Genomic DNA, 24,644 nt, shown 5'->3' with positions numbered 1-24,644 from the left:
CAACACATCAGAAAGATCATTCACCCAGACCAATTTGAGATCTGTCCCTGGTATGCAGGGATGGTTCAACATTTGAAAATCAATGTGATACACCACATTAACAAATTGAGGGGAAAAAAGCCATATGATTATCTCAATAGATGCAGAGAAAGCATTTGATAAAATACAACATACTTTCATGATGAAAACCTAAGCAAATGGTATAGAACAAACATTCCTCGACACAATCAAGGCAATTTATAACAAACCAATGGCCACCAACCTATTGAATGGAGAAAAGCTGGAAGCATTCCCACTGAGAAACAACCAAATAACGATGCCCATTCTCGCCTGCTGTGCCCAATTTCCCCACACTCGCCACTGCTATTTAATACAGTCCTGGAAGTTTTAGCCAGAGCCATTAGGCAAGAAAAAGAAATCACAGGGATGCAAATTGGAAAGAAGGAAGTCAAACTATCTCTAATTGCAAAGGACATGATTCCACATAAAGGCAATCCAAAAAGACTCCACTGAGATACTGGAATCCTTTATAAAAAAGTGGTAAAGGGGCCAGCGCTGTGGCACAGTAGGTTAATCCTCTGCCCATGGTGCTGGCATCTCTTATGGGTGCTGGTCTGGTTCCAGCTGCTCCTCTTCCAATCCAGCTCTCTGCTATGGCCTGGGGAAGCAGTGGAAGATGGTCCAAGTCCTTGTGCCCTGCACCTGCATGGGAGACCTGGAGGAAGCTCCTGGCTCCTGCCTCTGGATTGGCACAGCTCCGGCCATTGCGGCCTTTTGGGGAGTGAACCAACGGACGGAAAACCTTTCTCTCTGTCTCTCCCTCTCACTGTCTGTAACTGTTAGGGATCCACTGGCGAAGAAACAAAACTCATCATTTAAACTGTGCTGTAGCAAAGCTTGCAAGAGGAAATGGCCTAACCACAAACCGTTATGGCCTAATCGCAAACTGTTATAATGGCCTAACCGCAAAACCGTTATAATCGCTGCTGCCATGACTACGGGGTTTGAAGGGAGGGAACATAGGCGGGGCTAACCCTAACCAAGGATATATAAGAAGACCCTCAGACGCTTCTAATTCGGAGCGCTACTCAGCTCCGTAGAGCCTAGTGCCCGCGGGGAGAAGCTCCTGATCTGTAGAGCCTAGTGCCAGCAGGAGCCAGCTGAGTGGCCTTCCTTCCTAGTGCCAGTGTAATAATAAAGAGCATTTAACCTGATTCTTCTCAGTCTCCTCTGTGAACTCTCCATCAGCGTCCTGGCCAGTCATGGGTGGTGGCGGGAAAGCTGACAGTAACTCTACCTCTCTAATAAATACATAAAATCTTCATTAAAAAAAAAAAAGTAGTAAAGTGGCAGGATATAAAATCAACATACAAAAATCAATAGCCTTTTTATACACAGAAATTGCCACGGCTGAGAAAGAATTTCTAAGATCAATCTCATTCACAATAGCTGCCAAAAAAAATATCTTGGAATAAATTTAACCAAGGATGTCAAAGATCGCAACAATAAAAATCACAAAACATTAAACAAAGAAATAGAATTAGACATTAAAACACGGAAAAATCTTCAATGTTCATGGAATGGAAGAATCAATATCATCAAAATGTCTATACTACCAAAAGCATTTTACCAGCTTCAATGTAATCTCAATCAAAAAAGAATGACATTCTTCACAGATCTAGAAAAAAAGATGGTAAAATTCATATGGAAACACAGGAGACCCCAAATAGCTAATCTTACACAACAAAAACAAAGCTGGAGGCATCACAATACCAGATGTCAAGACATACTGCAGGATAGTTATAATCAAAACAGCCTGATACTGGCATAAAAACAGACATGCAGACCAACGGAACAGAACAGAAACTCCAGAAATCAATCTACGCCCCTACACAAACTTATCTTTGACAAAGGAGCTAAAATCAATCCCTAGACCAAGGACAGTCTCTTCAACAAACAGTACTGGGCAAACTGGATCTCCATAGTCAGAAATATGAAACTACACCCTTACCTTACACATTACACAAAAGTCTACTCAAAATAGATCAAAGACCTAAATCTATGATCCAATACCATCAAATTACTAGAGGATATTGCAACACATTGACATAGGCAAAGACTTCTTGGAAAAGTCCCCAGAAGCACAGGCAATCAAAGCCAAAATTAACAAATGGGGTTACATCAAGCAGAAAAGCTTTTACAATACAAAAGAAATATTCAGCAAAGTGAAGAGGCAACCAACAAAATGGGAGTAAATATTAGCAAACTATGAAACATAAAGGGTTAACATCCAGAATCTATAAAGAGTTCAAGAAACTCAACAGCAAAGCAAACAATCGACTTAAGAGATGGGTAAAGAACTTGACCAGGTGTTTTTCAAGAGAGAAAATTCAAATGGCCCACAGGCACATTAAAAAAATGCTCAGGATCACTAGCCATCAGGCAAATGCAAATCAAGTGAGGCTTCACCTCACTCCACTTAGAGTGGTTCTCATAAAGAAATCAACAAATGCTGGCAAGGATGTGGGGAAAAGGGTACCCTAATCCACTGTTGCTAGGAGTATAAACTGGTACAGCCACAGTAGAAAACAGTATGGAGATACTTTGGAAATCTGAATATAGACCTACCAATATGATCCAGCCATTCCACTGCTCAGAATTTACCCAAACCAAAAGAAATCTGCATATGGAAGTGTTATCTGCACCCCACGGATTCATGATACCCAAGATATGGACACTCAAATAGCCACCAAGTGTTGACTGGATATAGAAATCATGGAAAATATACACTATAGAGTACTACTCCGCTGTTTGAAAAAAAAAGAAATCCTATCTTTTGCAACAAAATGGACCCAAACTGGAAACTAGTAAACTTAGTGAAATAAGCCCGTTCCAAAGAGAGATATCATGTTTTCCCTCATCTGAGGTAACTAACAGGGCACCTAAAATGTAATGTTTAGGAGCAAAATGGATATTTTGAGACTCGATGATTGTTTACAACCTTTGTCTCTTCCACTGAGGAACAGTGGTTTTTTTTCCTTCATAGTTTGCTGAACTCTTTTACTTAATGTGGGATAAACTTTATGAACATTAAGGTAACTGAAAGTAGATCTTTGTAAAAATTAAGGTGGGAATGGGAGAGGAAGGAGGAACAGGGGCGGAAAGGACAGTAGTGTGGGAAGTGTCATTGTTCCTAAATCTGTATATATGAAATGAACTTGGATAACTTCAATAAAATTAAAAAAAAATAACTAAATGATTAAACACTAACTGCATTAACTAGCTTGACTGAATTCACTTTTTTGGTTAGAACCAAAAAATAAAAAATTTGCAACCGTAAGAGCATTGTATTCATTCTACCAGGTTCTCCACCCTAAGATACAAGGGAGGCACTTTGCCTAGGTCTGCTTGTGGCCCCCTTCCCATTTCTCTTCTTCCAGAACACCTGGATCATTTCCAGCGTTCCATTTCAGTCCTCTCACTTTCTATTGCTGTGTACAAGTATTTTCTAACTGTTTTTTAAAATTTCCTTTCCTCAAATTTCAGTCTTTACCACAATATAACTGGGATAAGTTCTGTAATTAAAGACAAAGAACTAAATTTGTTAAGCTCAAGACAGTGGACCTTCCTGTAGTGTTAAGAGTGATTTCCTGTTTATCATCCAAATAAATGCTAAATTCCCTGTTAGGCAGAAATATGCACATTAGAAATTTTCTGGATACCTAAGAACACTAAGTATCTCCTTTACTCCTGGCTACAATTGTTCAGAAGTTTTCGTACACAGCCATTTTAAACCCTGTATTCTGTAAGAATTTTCTTTAAACTGATATCTAGAGATACGTTTTTGCTGATATATAACCCTATAAGAATTTGAAAATACAGTTTCATTAAATAAAACTTCTTAACTCAATGTTTCCTAAACAGTATTTTGTAGATACATTTTCAGGTCCATAACAATTTTATCTTTTTGTAAGATTTGTGTTATCAAATTTGGTTAGTATTCATGTTCTTCTGTGCTAAAATATTTCTCTGCCCATGATCTTGATAAACAGAATTCATTTGAACCCTTATTGTCACCAAATATGTCAGCAACTATGTTTTAGTCAAAAACCCAACTGATGCTACAGAAAATTAATAACTTGCTTTGAATCAATCAACTATGAAGCCAGCTTACATAATTGAGTCTGGCAGTGCCAAATCATGTCTGAGATGAAACACTGCATGATACATAATCAAACAGATACATAAAAGCTGTGAGATGGGGGGAGACAGCGTTTTTTCCCAGCACTCCTGGATAGCAAGGGAGCACACAATAAAAGGTTGAGAGCTGCACCGACAGGTTTTCCATGTTGTGGTGGCTATTGATACTGAGAACATTTTAGAAGTTCATCTCAATCACTCAAACACTCCACACTACCACCATCTATTTATCACATTTTAATAGGAATTCTGTGTTAATAGATTCTATCCCTTTGTATTTGTCCCATCATATTATTATTTGGGTCATACCTGCTGTTAGAAACAATGTTTGGCCCATCTAGCCTCAATATAAATAAAAAGCTTTTACCACATAAACAAGGTCAGTTTGTTCTGTTTGGGGGATGCATTAATATGACTAACTACAAGGTAACAACATAAAATTTATTCTATTGCATCAACCTTGTATGGGTAGAAAGGAAAGGCACTAAACAACTAAAAGATGCATAACAATCAGATTTTTGTACCCGCCTTCAAATGTATACATATGTACATAGACAGATAAGTAGATAAAATATACATTTCATAAATATATACTTTTTAATATTCCATGTGCACAAGAATATATTTGTATTTCTCTTCATTGCCTATTTCATTATTAGATAGTTTATCATTGATACACAAATTTATACTTCGTTTCCAGGATACTAAGTAACTGTTCATGTCTAATCCACTAATGATAACAATTTAGGTATTTAGTGCAGTCAAAAATGAGGTGTAATAATTTCATTGCTGCTAAGCTCAAAACAAGTACATTGGCCTGACAGATATTATTAAGGAGATATTTCTCAACTTTAATTTCAGCCACATTAGATTGTTTCCTTGGTTTTCTGGTCATAATCTACAACCATATAAAACTAAGATCAGTCACAATCTGAGAAGCAAAGATACACTTTTGGATTATGGCAATTTATCTGCAGAAAAGAATGCAAACGTGAGAATTTCTTTTTAGCCTCAAAGTATTAAATCACAGTGTAACTGCAACAATATCTGATAATGAATTCTTGAACACAATTCTTTATTTTTCTAATATTTCTCAGCTTGCATTCTACTGAATTTATTTTTTGTCTTTATGGTTCAGAGCTTATCATTAGTGTCAAATATGCAACATTAGAACAAAAGATTTTATAAATACATACTGTGTGAACAAATTCTTTACAAAAAGTTTTATCTAGTTTCCTTTTTTAAATAAGGAAGGATTTAGCATTTGACACTACACTAATTTACTTTCCATAGGATTCAACTATAGTAGCACAGGACTGCTTATTTCTAAAAGTTCTAAATACCCTGAGCATGTGAAGAGAGTGTCCTAAGAATTTTCCAAGGCAGGGGTTGTACAGCAGGTGGATCAAGCTGCTGCTTGGGACATCCACATCCCATGTTGGGAGTGGCTGAGTCCAGGCTGCTCTGCTTTCTTTCCAGCTTCCTGCTAAGGCTGCCAGGGAAGGCAGCAGATGATGGCTCAAATGCATGGATGCCTACCACCCACATGGGAAACTGGGATCGACCATGACTTCTAGTTTTATCCTAACCCAGCCCTGGTTGTTGCAGGCCATCTGGGGAGTGAACCAGAGGATGGAAGGCATCTCTCTCTCTCTCTCTCCTTCTCTATACCTCTGCCTTTCAAATAAATTAAAACACAATTTTTTTTTTTTTTTTTTTTGTCTCAAGCCTATCTTAGGTACCTTGGTGAAACAGGCTGGAAAAAAGTGAGAATAGACACAAAGAATTCTTCTTTTTCTTAAAAATCACCCAGACATGAAAGAGACTGCTTTTTCTACTGGAGAACTCAATGGGCTGTTGAGTACAAGATCTAGTAGGAACCATTAAATGCAATTAAACATATTGCTTTGGGGTAGGCATTTGGCCAAGTGGTTAAGAGCTGGTTGGGATGCCAGTATCCTATAACAAAGTGCCTGGTTTCAACACCTGCCTCTAGTTCTGGACTCATTTTTTGCTTATGCTGACCCTGAAAGCAGCACTAAGGGTTCACACAGTTTCCTTTGTGGGAGACCTGGATTGAGCTCCAAGTTCCCAAATTCATCTGGGCTCAGTCCCAGCTGTTGTGGTTATAGAGCAGTAAACCAGCAGATGGGAGCTGGGAGCTCTCTGCCTCTCAAATAAACCAAAAAACCTATGTTATTTTAAAGCACTTAATGAAAATGTATCAAATCTAAATGCCTGCCGGCACCGCAGCTCACTAGGCTAATCCTCCGCCTTGCGGCGCCGGCACTAGTCCCGGTTCTAGTCCCGGTTGGGGCGCCGGATTCTGTCCCGGTTGCCCCTCTTCCAGGCCAGCTCTCTGCTGTGGCCAGGGAAGTGCAGTGGAGGATGGCCCAGGCCCTTGCCATTGGAGGGTGAACCAACGGCAAAGGAAGACCTTTCTGTCTCTCTCTCTCACTGTCCACTCTGCCTGTCAAAAAAATAAAAAATAAAAAATTCCATTTAAAAAAAAGAATATTAAAAAAAAATCTAAATGCCAAACATTATTGAGAGAAAAATACAAGAAACATATATCCCCTGTAATTAGAATATTGTCAAGCTCCTAGTATTTTATATAATACTTCTTCATATTGATCAAACACTTGAAAATTACAGTTCAAGAACTCAGATTATATTTCTTATTCATTAAATGACCGATTTATTTATTTATTTATTCTTGAAAGGTAGGGTGTCAAAGAGAGAGATGGAGATGAAAGAAGAGAAAGAAATATCTTGTTATTCTCAAAATGGCCACAACAGCCAGCTATGGGCCAGAAAAAGCCAGGGACTTGGAACTTCATCCTAGTCTCTGCATGGGTGGCAGGGCTCAAACAATCAGGCCACCTTCCACTGCCTTCCCAGGCACATTAGCAGGAAGCTGGATTGGAAGTGGAGTAGCTGGGAATAGAACTGGTGCTCCAATATGGGCTGCCAGTGCCACATGCAGCAGATTAACCCAGTGTGCCACAACACCTGTCCCTAACCTGTATTTTTTAAAATATACTTGGTGTTCACCATCTCTAAGCAACCAAAAGCAGCAAAAAAAGGAGACAGGGGAAGTGACAAATCCCAGTGTGGGCACACAATAAGACTTCTGCATTCAGGTGCCATGTCACTGCTTGCTACTTGTATCCTCTCTTTCCCATTAATACTGACAAGTTAGGGTCTATTGCTAATCATCTAGCTTCACAGAGATGGCAACATTTTTGGTATTGCATTACTTAACCACATTGCTTTTAAGAAATATCCAACCACGGGTGAACGTCCGCTAAAAATTCTGAATAGAAATTTAATTGCCATGGTAACAGTATTCGGGTGGGAACATTTAAAACGTGATTCTACGAGGGGTCTACCCTCATGAATGAATGGGATTGATGCTGTCATAAAAGGATGCCTTCAGGCTTGTCTTCTGCCCTTTCTCCTTTGCCATGTAATGATGCAACAAGAAAGCCCTCACAGACGTCGGCACCATGATACTGACTTCCTAGATTTTAGAACAGTAATCCACTGGATTTCTGTTCATTCCAAATTATGCAGTCTGTGGCATTCTGGAATAGTAGTACGAAATGAACTAAGACATGTCCTTTGCTAAGTTCTGAAACTGCACTCTATTCTAGGTCTCCACTGGACTCTCAACCCAGTTTTCGGTTATCTATTTTTCATGTCACCCAGTAATCACGCCTTATTTTTTCTGAAAAAAGAAAGGACTTATCTAAAAAGGTATTAGCTTAGCCACTGAGTTCTACTTAGAACATTTTTTTTTTTTTAACAGGCAGAGTTAGAGAGAGAGACAGAGAGAAAGGTCTTCCTTTCTGTTGGTTCACACCCCAAATGGCCGCTATGGCCGGCGTTGTGCTGATCCAAAGCCAGGAGTCAGGTGCTTCTCCTGGTCTCCCATGCAGGTGCAGGGGCCCAAGCACGCCAGGGCCACAGCAGAGAGCTGGACTGGAAGAGGGGCAACCAGGACTAGAACCAGGGGTGCCGCTGCTGCAGGCGGAGGATTAGCCAAGTGAACCACGGTACTGGCCTTACTCAGAACATTCTAACACATTTGCAACTACCAACACGCAAAGCCATTAGCCATTTGCAACTGTGTTTATAACAACCTACCTTAACTTATTACAGGAAAAGGCTAATAATAAAGAATTTTCTATCTGAATTAAGAAACTGTGTGAGTCAAACATTTTAAGCATTTACTTTTATACCAGGATCTAGAGCCACATGATTTCTGAAAAGGAACACTAAGATTAAGGTGGGAATGATGACAATTTATTATTTTGCTCTTCCAAATATGACAGTTGGTGCCCTCATTCGTTTGCACTGTGTAACAAAACAGCAGATTGGGTCCTTTATAAAAAATAAAAATTTACTTCCCACAGCTCTGGGGGTTCAAGACTGAGATGCCAACAGGTCTATTATTGATGAAGGCTTCTGTCTGCTTACAACATGGCACCTTACAGCTTGTTAGGGAGGTAATCATTTCCCAACAGGCCCTACCACTTAATACCATGACAGTAATTAACTTTCAACACATGAATTTTGAAAGGAATACATTAAACATTCCAGCAGTTGAGTCCTCCTGAATTCCAAAGGTAAATGTGATTGACAAAACATGCCTCTGAGGACCAAGTAAGATGCTAATTTAAGCAGCTTGTTTTATTTTTCCTTGTCACCAATTTGGATATCCTCACTGCTACCACCAAAAGAATTCCCCTGAGTTTCCAAAGTGAATGGCCAAGAAATTAAGAGTAATGTATTTGTCTTAAAACAGATGTGCAGAACAAAATTCCTAAAATTAACTTCCAGGGTACTGACAAAAAATAGTTCTCTAGGATTTATCTCAGACCTACGTAATTAAACTCTAGCGATAAACTCCAAGAGTGTATATTAAGAAAAAAACTTACCCAGATGATTTCTAGGCATTTCGGAGTTTCAAAGCCCTGAATTAAACATAGGGAAGAAGGCAAAAATTGGACCTAAGTGGTTAAGACACCAACTTAATTGAAAGTAAGGGTCAAGGAATATAATTAAGCTTTATGTTCCTTTGGATATTAAATATTCACTGTTATCCTGATTGGACATTATATAAAGTATACATGCTATGAAATATCACCTAGTACTCCACAAAAATGTGTAACTTTTATGTCTGTTAAAATTTATTTTTAAATTTTTTTAAAAAAATAAACATTATTTACTGTTAGTACCTCAGGCAAAAATTTTGAAAGATTTTTAAATGCCATGGTGATTACCACTGCTTGATAGTTTACTATATTTATTCCACTCTTTTTTAAAAAAAAAAAAAAGGCTTTTAGATTTTACTTTAGTGCTTTTAAAAATTTTGGGGAGACAGCCTGGGGGTTAAGACACTCACATTCTACACTGAAGTGCTGGGTTTGATGCTAGGCTCTGGCTCCAGATTCTACCTTCCTGCTAATGCAGACGCTGGGAGGAAACAGCGATGGCTCAAGTGACCTGGAGTGACGTCCTGGGTTTCGTCTTTGGCTTAGCCCTGCTCCAGCTGTCAAGGACATTTGGGGAAAACCAGCAAAGGGGAGAATTCCCCTTACATTTACACTTTATATAAAAGTCACAGTTCATTTCATTAAAAATTTTAAATTGTTATTCAATAAATATTTATTAAGTATCTAATTTATAACAAGTATATAAGAATCTAGGACACTTTATGGAAGACATATCCCTCAATATATCTTCTTGTGAAACTTAAATAGTATAACCTTCTAAAGAGTATTCAAATGACAGAAACAACAGAAGCTTGCCTGAATGTAAGTAACATTAACTTCATAGAGCTTCTGCCAGTTCTTAAGGCTCTCCTCTTCTACAATTTGTACTTGTTTTGAAGGAAAAAAAAAAATCATTACAATTTACTGGTAAGGTACACTTATAATCAAAATCAAATCCCAAACTTCATAAAAACAGTTTATTTTAAAGACTTTGAATAGGGCTTTAGCATTTCATTTTCAGACTCTACCAAGAAGACAATTAGTGCCTTTAGTGTATTTTAATCCATAATGAAATCTGTTCTACATCCACCACTGGTTGAGTACCTGTTACCTGAAATGCTTAGAATCAAAAGAATTTCAGATTTGGGAATTTTTCAGATTTTGGATACTGAGGTACCATGGTGAGAGGACCCAACTCAACACAAAATTCATTTATGCTTAATATATACATGCAAGCTGAAGACTATTTTTTAATATGTCTAGCATTCTGACCATGATCCATCATCATAGGACAGGTGTACAATTTTCCATTTGCAGCTTCCTGTCAATGCTTAAAGTTTCAGATCTGAGAGCACTCTGGATTTTCAGCTTAGAGGTGCTCAACCTGTTCTATATATACTGTTGGGCAGGGTGGAGGAAGACATAGCTCAAAGGTTTTAATGGAATACTATATTATTGGATTTTTCCAAGAATTTGGGCAGAAATTTTCAGATGAATACAATTTCACAAAGGTTATAAATATATACCAACCTACAACTGAAGGAATTATTCAGTATTTTACAGTTTTTCTAAAAATCTAGCTCCATAATCACTTTCTTTTCTTAAAAAATAAAATATCCTACCATATACTATCAAAGTCCACATTTCTCTGCAAATGCATACAATTTTAATAGTAAGATCCGAAATGAGGAGCACTGCTATCCGCAGATGACGGTGGAGGCGGCAGCGGGGGCGGGGGAGGGGGCGGGGGCAGGGAGTAGGGTATGTTGAGCATTGGATGAGGGGCCACGTTAGGTGCAGCCCAGCCCATGTTTACAGATGGGGGCGGCGGCGGCGGCGGTGGTGGGGGAAGTGAAAAATTATGCATGTCAAACACTGGAGGAGGAAAGGGGTACTGTGGAAGCATGGGATTCTCCTGCCTCTGAGCTGGATATCCTGAAGTCTCCTGTTCTGAGTTGTAAAACTGCTGAGGTGGCGGCCTGCCGTGGCAAGGTCGGGGATATCGGCCCCTGGCGAATCCTCGCGTGAATTCTCTGTTGCGAAATCCTTTCGCGTGCTCTGAGGCCGAGCTGTAAGCATTCCAATTCTGATGCACTTCAGCAAAATCATCACCTATTAGAGGGAAAAAGACATGAAAATACAATGAAGCACATTCAACATATTAAAAAATACTGTATGAAATTTCAATAATTTCTTTTCTTTAATTATCAGTATATCTTACGGCGGTTAAAATACTAAGTTTTAAAACTGTCAATTTTAAGGGAATTAAAAAAGCAAAACTTAAAGCCAAAGGATCAGGACAGATAAAACCACAGAAAACAAGAAAAACCATGGCACCACCCCCACCCACAATCAGAAAGGTGGGCGGGGAGTCTCGGCCTCCTCCTTCACAGACTGTAATGGGCTGCCCCAACCGTCCCGCCAGCTAATGTCAAGAGCAGACCACACAAGGAACAGCATCAATGCCTCCCCAAAATGACAGTGGAGATCTGCCGGGGGGTCCTAAACATCCGCCCCACCAACAACACAGTCTGCTCCCCTCTGGCACTAGAGCGGCGGCAGCACAGACCAAGTCCAGTTAGGACTTCATCCTCACCTAGTGGTCGTGAGGCTGTCCTGCATCAGGGTCAGTGAACACCATGAGGGAGTACGGGCAGAGAAGGGGTGTTCCTACCCCCACTATCAGGCACAGCCTAAGACCTCAGTCTTCTATCCTTGCCCAGCAGTGACAAAGCTCCTTGGCTGTGTTTCCAACAGAGGCTAAGAGGAAAAGCTGGACTTCAATCTGTTCCTTTCCGTTTCCCTACAAGATGGTGTTTAAGAAAAAGAAAACAAACAAACCCAGCCAAAACAGATGATTCACGTAAGACCCAAAGTCTCAACACCCAATATATCATAAAAAGGAGCAGGAAGGTTTCAAACTCAATGAAAAAAGACAGACAAAGCAAAGACATTAGAATTGAGAAAGATATTAAAAGCCATAAAATGCTGCATCAAGAAATGATGAACATACTTTAAAAAGTCTCAGAAAAAAAGAAGATTTTTTTAAAAAAGAATAAGAATCACTGAACTGAAATTTTTTTTTATTTGACAGGCAGAGTTAAGACAGCGAGAGAGAGAGAGAGAGAGAGAGGGAGGGAGGGAGGGAGGGAGGGAGGGAGGGAGGGAGAAAGGTCTTCCTTTGGCTGGTTCATCCCCCAAATGGCCGCCACGGCCGGCACGCTGTGCCGATCCAACGCCAGGAGCCAGGTGCTTCCTCCTGGTCTCCCATGCAGGTGCAGGGGCCCAAAGACCTGGGCCATCCTCCACTGCCTTCCTGGGCCACAGCAGAGAGCTGGGCTGGAAGAGGAGCAACCGGGACTAGAACCCAGTGCCCATATGGGATGCTGGGGCCGCAGGCGGAGATTAACCAAGTGAGCCACGGCACCAGTCCCCCGAACTGAAAATTTTAATTGATATTTAAAAACTCAATAATCCTAAAGGAGAACAACAAAACTAAAAGATCAACACTATCAAACGTCAAGATTCACCTACACAACTACAATAATCAGCTGGTAAAAGACCAACAGGACAGAACAGAGTCCAGTAATAAATTCATACAAACAACTCATCTTTAAAAAAAAAAGTGAATATAGACACAGGCCTTACCCTCTTAACTCAAAATGGATCACAAACCTAAATTCAAAATGTAAAATTATAAAGCTCTTGTAAGGTAACATAAGAGAAAATTTAGATGAAACTTGGAGTGAGTATGAGATTTTAGACAGGGCATTGACAATAGTGAAAAAAAACTGAAAAGCTGTATTTCATTGAAATTAAAAACTTCTGCTCTGGGACATACAAAATGAAAAGAAGAAAAGCCACAAACGAGGAGAAGGGCAGTAGTTGGCCTAGCAGTTAACTACTAGTCAGCACAAATGCACCCCACACTGGAGCACTTGGGTCTGATTTCTGGCTCGACTTGATTTCAGCTTCCTGCCACGGAAGACGCCTGAGGCAGTGGTGGTGGTCAAGTAACGGGGTTCCTGCCCCCGACATGGAGACCTGAACGGGGTTCCCAGCTCCCTGCTCGAGTCTCCCGGCTGAGGAAGGTTATCTGGAGTAAATCAGCAGATGGGAGCACTCTCTCCCTTTCTCTCTCCCTTTTTCCTCCTGCTTCTCAGAAAAATTAACAAAAGAACTATCTAACAAAGAACTGTTGCACAAAACAGGCAAAGATACGTACCAAAGATGGAAAATAAGAACATAAGAGGAAGATCTGTATTGTATGTCATTAGGGAAATGCACACAACGACATCACTACACACATACTGGAATGACCAAAATTCACAACAGTGGTAGCACAAACAGTGGTGAGGATATGAAGCACTGTGATCTCTTGTCCACTGCTGCCAGGGGGCGGGCACTGTGATGCAATCTGCAGGGCCACATCTCATATGGGTAACGGTTCAAGTCCCAGCTGCTCCACTTGCAATCCAGCTCCCTGATAATGAGCTTTGGGAAGGATGGTCCAAGTCCCTGGCCCCCTGCACCCATGTGAAAGGCCTGGATGAAACTCCTGGCTTCAGCCTGGTCCAGCCAAGGCTGACATGACCATCTGGGGAGTGAATCAGCGGATAGAATGTGTGTGTGTGTGTGTGTGTGTGTGTGTGTCTCCATCTCTCTTTCAAATAAAATAAATCAATCTTAAAAAAACATTGCGTAGACAAATAAGTCAATGAAACACTATCACTGACACAGAATATACCAACGTAAATACAGTGAAATACAGTCAAGTGACTTCTGACAAGGGTTCAAAAGTATTTCATTGGAAGAACTATACTTCTTTTTTTTGCAAATGGTGCAAGAATAAATAGGTATGCATAGTAAAAGAATGAACACTGATCTAAGCTTCACATTCTATTCAAAATTTAATTCAAAATGAATCATGGATTTAGCAGAAGACTATGAAGCTTTAAGAAGAAAAAAAAGGTAAAAATCTTTAAGAGCTATGGCTAGACAACAAGTTCTCAGACCTCATGTAAGAAAAAAGATAAACCAAACTTCCTCAAAACTAACAACACTTGTTCTTCAAGAGGCCCTAATAAGAGAATGAAAAACCAAGCCATAGATTAGAAGAAATTATGCGCAAAGGATGCATATGACAAAGGACTAGTAACTACAATATGTTGTTATAAAACTCTCATAGTTCTGTAACAGTAAAGAAATACTATCACAAAATGGGAATGAACAGATATTCTCACTAAAGCAAATATACAGACAGCAAATGATAAGATGTTCTCCATTACATATTAGAAAAATACACATTAAGGCCACAATTAGCTATCACTATGTACTTAACAGAATGCCTAAAATAAAAAATAGTGACACCAGCAAATGCTGGCAAGAATACAGGAAAACGGAGTCCTTGCATAGGAATATAAAATACCGTGGCCACACTAAAAACAGCATGGGAATTTCTTGAGAAGACTCACCATGTTCGGTTAACTATCATCCAGTCCAGCAATCGCACTCTCGGATATTTATCCCAGAGAAATGAAACTGTTTACACACAAGAACCAGCACACAAATATTTACAAAGCAGCTTTTTAATCTAACAACCAAAAAAATGGAAACAACCCACATGTCTTTATTTACAAGATTCTTTAAATGACAAAGCAGATTTGTAGATACTCTGAGAAAAAGAGGGAGTACGAAGGAAGGATGTGCTGTGACTATAAGAAGGCAACAAGAGGAAATTTCTGGTGATGAAAATACTGGGTATCTTCAGTGCAACGTATCAATGTCCCAGATGTGACATTATACAATCTGAGTATAGTTTTGTAAAATTCTGTGACTAGAGTACAATAGATAAAGGGCATACAGTATCCCCCCTACTATTTCTTACATGAATATACAATTATCTCAAATTTTTTAATGTCAAAAATAGAAAAAGAAAACAAGAAAAGCATGATAAAAGGGAATTTCTGCTGAAAAATAAAATGCTGTGACTTAGGTGTTAATTAAGTAGTACCATACAATTAAATTCTAAAAATGGAAGCAAATATGTTTCCTAAGAAAAAAGTACGGATGGGGCCGGCTCTATGGCCCAGCGGGTTAACGCCCTGGCCTGAAGCGCTAAGCGCCGGCATCCCATATGGGTGCCGGTTCGAGTCCCGGCTGCTCTACTTCCAATCCAGCTCCTTGCTATGGCCTGGGAAAGCAGTGGAAGATGGCCCAAGTCCTTGGGCCCCTGCACCCACACAGGAGACCTCGAAGCAGCTCCTGGTTCCCGGCTTTGGATCGGCGCAGCTCCAGCTGTTGCAGCCATCTGGGAAGTGAACCATCAAAGACCTCTCTCTCTCTCTGCCTCTCCTCTCTCTGTGTAACTCTTTCAAATAAATAAATAAATCTTAAAAAAGGAAAAAGTACTGATAAGGATAAATGACTCACAAGCCTACAAGCCTTAGCTTGTCTGTTGCCCTTGCAAACCATTTTTATGTTTAAGCTCATAAAACTACCACTGACTAGTCCTTGTCACTCTCTCCTTCTGTGTAATGTGTAACACTATGTGATGTCAATGCCTGCTGGACGCCAGGAGGCAAAAAAGAGAGAACTCAGAGGTTTCTTTAGTTTTACTGTTGATGAACTAATATAAATGTAAATGAAGACAAAGAACAACTAGACTGCATTCACTCACCTGCTTCATTAAATTCAGCTTTGGGTCTTTTCCGGCCTTGAATCTGAGATTTTTTTCGCTGTTTGGCTTCTTTTTCTTTCTCATCATCACTGAAATCTAAGGCCTAGCAGAGAAAAATATAGATTTATATCAATTCAATTTATCAATAGTACAAACTTAGAGGGAAAAAGAATAAGCCTATGTTCCCCACTAACTCTAAAAAAATGGTGGTCCTATTGATACTAAGTATTTTCTGGTAATACCTGAATAAATCAATTAGATTGATTTTTGATAAATGCCTAGTGATTCCTAATTAAAAGGCATCCTGACTCCATGATTCAATCATATGCCTGGGACAGGGGGGAGAGCATCAGGAAGTATTCAGACTTTCATTTTTTTTGTAGTTAACCTAATGAAATCTGTTTTTTGAGCAGTTAACATTACCATAATAATAACTTCAATGCTTAAGTCTGAAACAACAGGAACACATTATAATATTTGGATTTTACAACGAATATTTCAAGGCCTTTGTGAATCTTCAAACACTTTCAAAACATAAATTTCAGTAATAAGACGCTCTTCCCATAACTGAGAATGTTAAAGGAATGATCACTGTATATATAACATAACTAGAAAACATACTCCCATTTCAATATGAATGCTAAGGTAGGATTCCTCACTGATCAAATGATTCCCATCATATAAAATTCTCTTAGTTGGCATAAGCCTGACTCATGCCTCAGTAAAATTAGAAATTAACACATAACTGACCTTCAGCACAGCTTGACAACATCTAAAATACCCAAAATCTGCCAACAGCAAATGTCTATAATACTAAAAAACTTTTTGAGTACTGCTGAACACATCAAAAAACTCTCACATATAACAATACTCTTCTTTTAAACTATATAAATTTATATTACTTTCAAGAAATGAATACACTCACAGCTGTAACTTTTGTATTGTAATTACTTTGACAGGGTGGGGCAAGAAAATGTGCTTAAAATCTCCACAGAAAATTCATCCAAACTAAATGATTTCCTCATTTACATATTATTCATGAATTTATTCCAATCTCTAGAAATACCAGATTATCAAGTTACTCTGGAGCACAAAATTATTGTTTTGTCGACACGGATACAAAAGAAAATTAAGAAGTCTCTTTTAAGGAAGATAATTACAATGTAAAAAGAAAGAGTGTGATATTATGATTCTACCTCCAGAAGGAGGTCAGTTTATTATTAAGGTGCCACATAAATGTCTTCACATCCTTGATGGTGAATTTATTAAACTGAAGATGATTTTTTTAAAATAATGACATTCTGACTTTACCAGACAACAGCAAAATTGATAAAAGAAATTACAAGGTAAATAAGCTCATATTTAAAGTAATTATTAGGGGCCGGTGCTGTGGCGCAGAGGGTTAACACCCTGGCCTGAAGTGTTAGCATCCTATATGGATGCCGGTTCGAGACCCGGCTGCTCCACTTCCCATCCAGCTCTCTGCTATGGCCTGGGAAAGCAGTGGAAGATGTCTCAAGTCCTTGGGCTCCGTCACCCACATGAGAGACCCGGAAGAAGCTCCTGGCTCCAAGCTCCTGGCTTCGGATTGGCACAGCTCCAGCCATTGCAGCCAACTGGGTAGTGAACCATCAGATGGAAGACCTCTCTCTCTCTCTCTACCTCTCCTCTCTCTGTGTAACTCACTTTCAAATAAATAAATAAATCTTTAAAAAAATAATTATTAAAATGTTACAGGGGGCTGATACACATGGGAAAGCAGCAGAGGACGGCCCGATCCTTGGGCCTCTGCACCCACAAGAAAGATACAGAAGCAGCTCCTGGCCATTTGAGGAAGGAACAAGTAGACCGAAGACCTCACTCTGACTCTCCTTCTCTCTCTGTAAATCTACTTTTTAAATAAATAAATAAATCTTTTTAAAATAATCAATCAAATAAAATGCTACATGGGCCAATGTTATGGTAGAGCAGTTTAAGCTGCCATCTTCCAGTGCCTGCAGCCCATTTGGGTGCCGGTTCAAGTGCCACCTGCTCCACTTCTGATCCAGCTCCCTGCTAATGTGCTTGGGAAAGCAGCAGAAGATGGTCCAAGTACTCAGGCCCCTGTAGTCCGCATGGTAAATCTGGAAAAAGTCCCAGCTCCTGGTCAGCCTGATCCAGCCCTGGCTGTTGTGGCCATCTGGGCAGGGAACCAGCAATGGAAGAGCTCTTCCTCTCTCTGTCTCACCCTCTCTCTGCAACTCCACCTTTCAAATAAATAAATAAATCTTTTTACAAAAAAGTTACTGAAAGTATTTACAACATTTACTAAAAGGTATATGCAATCATCTAGAAGAGTAGGGTAATGCATAGGCTAGAAGCAAGCAGCTGACTGTCAAGCAGTGTCAATGACCTTCTTAAGGTCAAGAATGTGTAAACAAAGTTATACTTACATCTGGTGGTGGTTCCTGATCATTCTTCCATGACGCGTCTGACCCCCTATCCCTAGATAAAGGAAAGAAAAAGATAAAGAAGCATTTAAGTCACTATAACACAATGGTATGGAACTAAAAAAGAGAAGACATGAACTCAACCTTTAATTTTACAATGCCAATAGAAACAGCAAAAACAAACAAAAGACAGAAACAGGTATTTGACCTAGTGGTTAAGGTGCTGCATCCGGGGGCCAGCATTGTGGTGTAGCCAGTAAAGTCTCCAGCTGCAATGCAGGCATTCCATATGGGCATTGGTTAGAGTCCCAGTTGCTCCACTTCAGATCCAGCTCCCTGCTAATAACCTGAGAACATGGCTCTACTGCTTGGACCTCTGACAGTAACATGAGAAACTGGAGGAAGTTCCTGGCTTTGGTCTAGCCTAGCCCTGGCCATTGCAGCAATGTGGGGAGTGAACCGGCAGATGGGGGAATAACTGACTCTGTCTCTCTCACCCTATCTGTAGCTCTGATTTTCAAATAAATAAATATAAATATTTTGAAAACATGCTGCACCCCAAGGCTGGACACCTGGTTCCAGCCCCAGAATCCAGCTTCCTGCAAGTGCCAACTGTTGGAGGTTGCAGAAGTGGCATGCTGGGTAATGTCCACCCACACAGGAGACCTGGTTTGACTTCTTGGCTCCTGGCTCCAGCCCAGTGCAAACCTAGCCAAGGCAGGCATTTAGGGAGTGAACATCAGAGGGAAGCACGCTCTTTCTGCCTCTCAAATAAAAATAAATAAAAGATCACTTGTGTGTCCTTTACCTTATTTCAAATGATGCAGGGAGTTAAAAGTAGCTTTGGCAGTTCTCTCAATTTTTACATTCATGGCAGAGGTTTTCATAAAACTCAGTTCAATAAATGCTTATTCAATACCAACTACAGATCAGGAGCTGATCCAGCTGGTTAGGACACAAAAATGAATGAGGGATTCCTTTTTCTATAATTTCATAGGCTGGATGACAAAAATAATAATGGTTCTTTTCTCAATTCACAAGGGAATAATAATCCTTGTAAGTAACTGCAGGCTTATTCCTATTGTGAATCTCAAGCAGACAAGGTAAAATAAAGACTAAATCATTTGGAGAAGAGGTTCTCAGGATTTTGAAGAAGACTATAATCAGAAGCACATGTGAAATTACTAATTATAGTAGGAAATTAATTAATTTTGATTTAAGTTTTATACTCTATGACCAACAAAAGTAAATTCATCTATTATGAATATGATTTTCTAAGTTTTGAAATCTCATTTTCAATCTTTTCTGAAATCTTAGTGATTTCGTAGTTTTACACAGTATCTTCTTATTCAGTTACATTAAAATATTACAAAGTATTTCACTAGGTGAACGCTCACTGAGTCACACTAGATCTTGAAAATGAGAGTCTCAGGAATTAATGCCATCAAAATCAATGCACAGAGGTCAATTTGCTAGCACAAAATGAAAATCATTATGTTTGCTTTAATGTTTGATTCAGAACTTCAGCATTATATCAGGCGTTATCAACGTGACGGCCATCACTTAAAAGAAAAAAGAGCATTTACTCAACTGTGACTTTATACCAGTGCACAACACAGCTCCAGAACTCCTTTTGGCAGATGAGCCATCTCATGACCTGCAGTGTCCTCAGTTTAAAGACATAAATGGGGAAAATTCCCAATTCGACATTACTACAGGAAATCAGAATCTACCAAGGGAAGATCAAGTAACATTTCATAAAGCACTTTTAACAAGGAAATAGGTAAGCGCTGACTCTGGCCTAGCAGTTAAGCCACTGCACTACCTACCACGACAGCACCCCCGGAGCGTCAGTTCAAGTCCCAGCTGCTCCAATCTGATCCAGCTCCCTGCTAATGGGCCTGGGAGAGCAGTGAAAAATGGCCAAGTGCTTGGGCCCCTGCACTCATGTAGGAAACTGGGAAGAAGCTCCTGGCTCCTGGCTTCAGCCTGGCCCAGACCTAGCTGTTGTATCGATCTGGGGAGTGAACAAGCAGGTGAAAGATCTCTCTCTCCCTCTGTGTGTGTGTGTGTTTGTGTGTGTAAGTCTGACTTTCAAATAAATAAATCTTTAAAAGAAAAACAATCAATACCTGGGAAGGTAAGATTAAATCAGCCTTCCCAGTGGCCAGTAACCTTAAAAGGAGCTCAACTCTACCTCAAAGGCAAAATACTCTACGGAGCCGCATGTGGTCTGGAATAGTCTCCACAAGGTGGGTTCTGCAGTGTGAGCCAGCTTCCCAATGCTCTGGATCATTCTCATTTCTCTCCAGGAGAGTTGTAAATCAATAACAAAGACCATGCAAATTATCTACAATCTACTTAATAAACATTTCCAAAAACTTTTCAGTCTACCTGTTTTAAGTTAAAATGTTTTATTCGTTAAAACAATAACACAGCTACAGCAGCATTTTGATACTCAAGCAGAATGAAATTAAAGAACTATGTTAAAACATATTAAAATCTTTATGAACTTACATCTATTTAATTCATCTTTCTGGTCAGCAGTTACTTAGGAAAATTAGCCTTACACAGCCTGAAGCATTAATTAGGGCAAAATGTTTCTTCAGATCATTATGTGGAGTCTTAAATCAGAGTTTAATCAATTACCAAGACCAAAATTTTCATCTCTGAAATAATAAATGAAATTCAGAGACTTGATTTAATATGTAAGCTGCATATGCCACACAGCTGGGACCAGTGCTTACTGACATTGCTTTATATTTCCTGAGAAATTACATCTATAAAAATGCATCTATATTTCAAGTTTTTAAAAGGAGAGCTTGAACTAAAAGTAAACTGTATATCAAGCAAGTCATTTTGAATTCAACATTCCCTTCATTTACCTCAGTCTTCTGCAGTCTTTTCTTTCCCTAATTTGACAGTATTTTTTAGTTATTGAAATTCCTCTTGCCAAAGTACTCAACATAATCCTATAGAAAAACTTACTCTATTTGAACTCACAGGCTATGTCTATAGGAAAAATTAAATTACATAACTATTAACAAGTTTGAATGATATAAGAAACCTTACATTCACAATTGGCAACAAAACATTTGAAAAACACACAATGAACCAGCAGGAGCACAAACACACAGAAATAACTGCTAGTCATGTGCCAAGATATCATTTGGGACAGAGTGAGGATTTAGTGTCTGCATCAACCCAATTTAATGTCTTCATATACAACTTTGTAGGAACACATCTTAGTTGTCCATTCTAAAAATGTGCAACTGCACATTCTAAGGAACCGAGGGGTCGGAACATCTAAGGAGCCTGCACGCTGCAGCAGGCGCTGGTAAAGTCACCAACTGCAACACCGGCATCCTCTATGACAGCCAGTTAGTCCCAGCCGCTCCTCTTCAGATCTACCTTGCTGCTAACACGCCTGGGAAAGCAGGGGACGACCCCAGGTGCTTGGGCCCCTGCCAGTCACATGGGAGATGTGGATGGGGTTCCAGACTCCTGGCTTCAGTCTGGCCCAGCACTAGTTGTTGCCGTCATTTAGGGAGTGAACCAATGGTTGAAAAATTACTCTCCCGAATGCACTAGCGCTCTCGCTCTCTCTCTGTGTGTGTGTGTGAGTGTGTGTGTGTGAATGTGTGTAACTCTGCCTTTCAAATAAATAAATCTTAAAAAAGAACCTAAAATTTACTCATTTTTTTACTGAAAAATTTTATTGAGTAGAGAATTCTATGAATGTAATCCAAAGACTATATAAAACAAAACAATTTTTAAAATTAAAATACTGGGGCCGGTGCTGTGGCACAGCAGGTGCTGGCATCCCATATGGTCACCGGATCAAGTACTGGCCGCTCCTCTTACGATCCAGCTCTCTGCTGTGACCTGGGAAAGCAGCAGAAGATGGCCTAAGTCCTTGGGCCCCTGCACCCCCGTGGGAGACCCGGAGGAAGCTCCTGGCCCCTGGCTTCGGATCAGCACAGCTCCGGCCGTCGTGGCCAATTGGGGAATGAACCATCGGATGGAAGACCTTTCTGTCTCTGTCTCTCTCTCTCTGCCTCTCCTCTCTCTGTGTAACTCTTTCAAATAAATAAATAAGTCTTTAAAAAAATTAAAATACTAAAGTTTATAATGGAAAATAACAATGAATTAGAATTCAGAAAATAAACATGACCCAAATGTGCTCTTGGTAGCTAATCATGTTATTTTGGGCAAAAGATGTATAGGATTTTCACCTATAAAGTCAGAAAATACTGTAGTTTTTAGTGATGTTACTAGAAAGATAAATGAACTCTGGATGACAGACACCATCATTTAAGAAAAACTACCATAAGATAAGCAAAGAACAATTAACATGTCAGAAAAAGGTACTTACTGTTTCAGTTTCTCTGTAAATATATATTGGGTGAAGTCTTTCATTGATGGAGCAAAATACATAGTCTCCTTTATTTTAATACCTTTACTTTCAATGTGGTCTGATGAATTAAATCGTAAAACATAAAACGGATGTGCAACAGGTCCAAATATCTCAAATATCTATGGAAGAAACATAAAGGCTTCTTTTTACATGTTAAATAACTCAAAGATTTAGCAATATTTTCTTTTAAAAAACTGATAATTTTTAAAATAAGGTAATTTTGTTAATGTTAGAGCACTAAGTTATATATATATTCAAGTCGACTTTATATATACTCAAAGTCTTTATAATTTTCCTTATAAATATAATAGCTCATTCCAGATTTCTTTTTTGAATTTAAAACTGTGAAGAGTCTGTTCCTTGCCAAATCAAATGATTCTGGTGGTATCAATAAGATGTATATTGCAATTTTTAAAAATTAATTGCTTATTTAATAAGTTGTAAGGTACAAAGAACTGCAACTGTTAAGTTTTAAAAAGTGAAATGCTGGAGCCAGCACTGCAACACAGTAGGTCAATCCTCCGCCTGCAGCGCCAACATCCCAGATGGGTGCCAGTTCCAGTCCCGGCTGCTCCTCTTCCCATCCAGCTCTCTGCTGTGGCCTGGGAAAGCAGCAGAAGATGGCCCAAGTGCTTGGGCCCCTGCACCCACATAGGAGATCCATAGGAAGCTCTTGGCTCCTGGCTTTGGACTGGCTCAGCTCCAGCCATTGCAGCTGGAGTGAACCAGCAGATGGAAGACCTTTCTCTCTCTCTCTCTCTCCCCCTCTGCCTATAACTCAACCTCTCAAATAAATAAATAAATAAATAAGTAAAATGCTTTCTGCCTTTGGAATCTTGTAACAGGAAACAGAAAGCAGTATTTCTGGGCTATTGTTTTGGTGCACTGGATTAAGCCCCACTTGCAATGCAGGCAACCCATATCAGAGTGCCAGTTCACACTTTGGCTGCTGCATATCCAACCTGGTTTCCTGCTAAGGCACCTGGGAAGGCAGCTGAAGATGGTGTGCCTGGATCTGAGTGCCTGGACCCCTGCCTCACAAGTCAGGTTATGGGTGTTGGCTGCAGCTTGGTCTAACCCTGGCTCCTGTGGCCATTTGGGGAGGGAACCAGTGAATGAAAGATGTCTTTGTCTCTGTCTCTTCCTCTCTCTTTTGTCCTCTGTCCCCTTTCAAATAAATAAATAAATCCTTAAAATGCTTCTGCTATAACAAGTGTTTAATCACATCTATAGTTTCCACAGTATTAATATTTTTAGAAAATTAAACAACTTTCTAATTTAAAAAGCAGTAAACCTGAACTTTGAAGTTACTTATTTCTAAAAGAACTGAAAATGCTACAACCTTTAACTTAATACCTGAATTAAAAAAAAAAAATTCTGATAATATATGCATTTTGTAGACACTAGACCATAAACAATGTCTGGGTAGATTTTTCCAGTCTTTTTAATATTAGTCATTTATTTTCAAGACTACAATGTAGTTTTGTATACTGGCCCCTTTTAAAACCTAAAGTTGTATTAAATTTTCCATGTAATAAATATTCCTCAAAAGTAACACTCTTTCACAGATCCAGAATGATGTATTTATATTATATTATAGGACATGCAGGCAGCAGTTGCTGCTTGCCACATCGAATGCTGACATCCCATATTAGAGAGTCTGGGATCAAGTCCTAAGTTGTGATCCAGCTTCCTGTCAATGCACCTGGGAAGCAGCAGATGAAGGCCCAAGTACTTGGGTTCCTGCCACCCTCATAGGAGACCCAGGTGGAGTTCCTGGATCCTGCCTTCTTCCTGGCCCAGCCCTAAATGTTCCACATTTGGGGATCGAATCTGCAGATGAAAGCTCTCTCTCTCTCTCTGCCTCCCCCTGTCTTTCAAGTAACTGAGTCACTGTCACCCACATGGGAGACTGGATG

At 39.6% G+C, this 24,644-nt stretch overlaps 1 protein-coding gene across 1 annotated transcript in view; it reads right to left on the bottom strand.

The window, feature by feature from the left end:
* Positions 1 to 8,471: 8,471 nt before the first annotated feature.
* The window catches only part of NAF1 (nuclear assembly factor 1 ribonucleoprotein), a 40,075-nt gene continuing 23,902 nt past the window's right edge, over positions 8,472 to 24,644 (bottom strand). The window contains exons 5-8 of the mRNA XM_002720551.5: positions 22,684 to 22,844; positions 18,312 to 18,363; positions 15,880 to 15,982; positions 8,472 to 11,312 (exon numbers count right to left, since the gene is read on the bottom strand). Of these exons, the coding sequence (XP_002720597.2) occupies positions 10,867 to 11,312; positions 15,880 to 15,982; positions 18,312 to 18,363; positions 22,684 to 22,844 (762 nt within the window). The 3' untranslated portion in view covers positions 8,472 to 10,866. The remainder of the gene's footprint in view (positions 11,313 to 15,879; positions 15,983 to 18,311; positions 18,364 to 22,683; positions 22,845 to 24,644) is intronic.

The sequence above is a fragment of the Oryctolagus cuniculus genome, chromosome 8 (assembly GCF_964237555.1).
Source record: "Oryctolagus cuniculus chromosome 8, mOryCun1.1, whole genome shotgun sequence".
NCBI classification, from domain to species: domain Eukaryota; kingdom Metazoa; phylum Chordata; class Mammalia; order Lagomorpha; family Leporidae; genus Oryctolagus; species Oryctolagus cuniculus.
The sequence above is the reverse complement of the archived record's forward strand: the minus strand, read 5'-3'. Positions and strand labels throughout refer to the sequence as shown.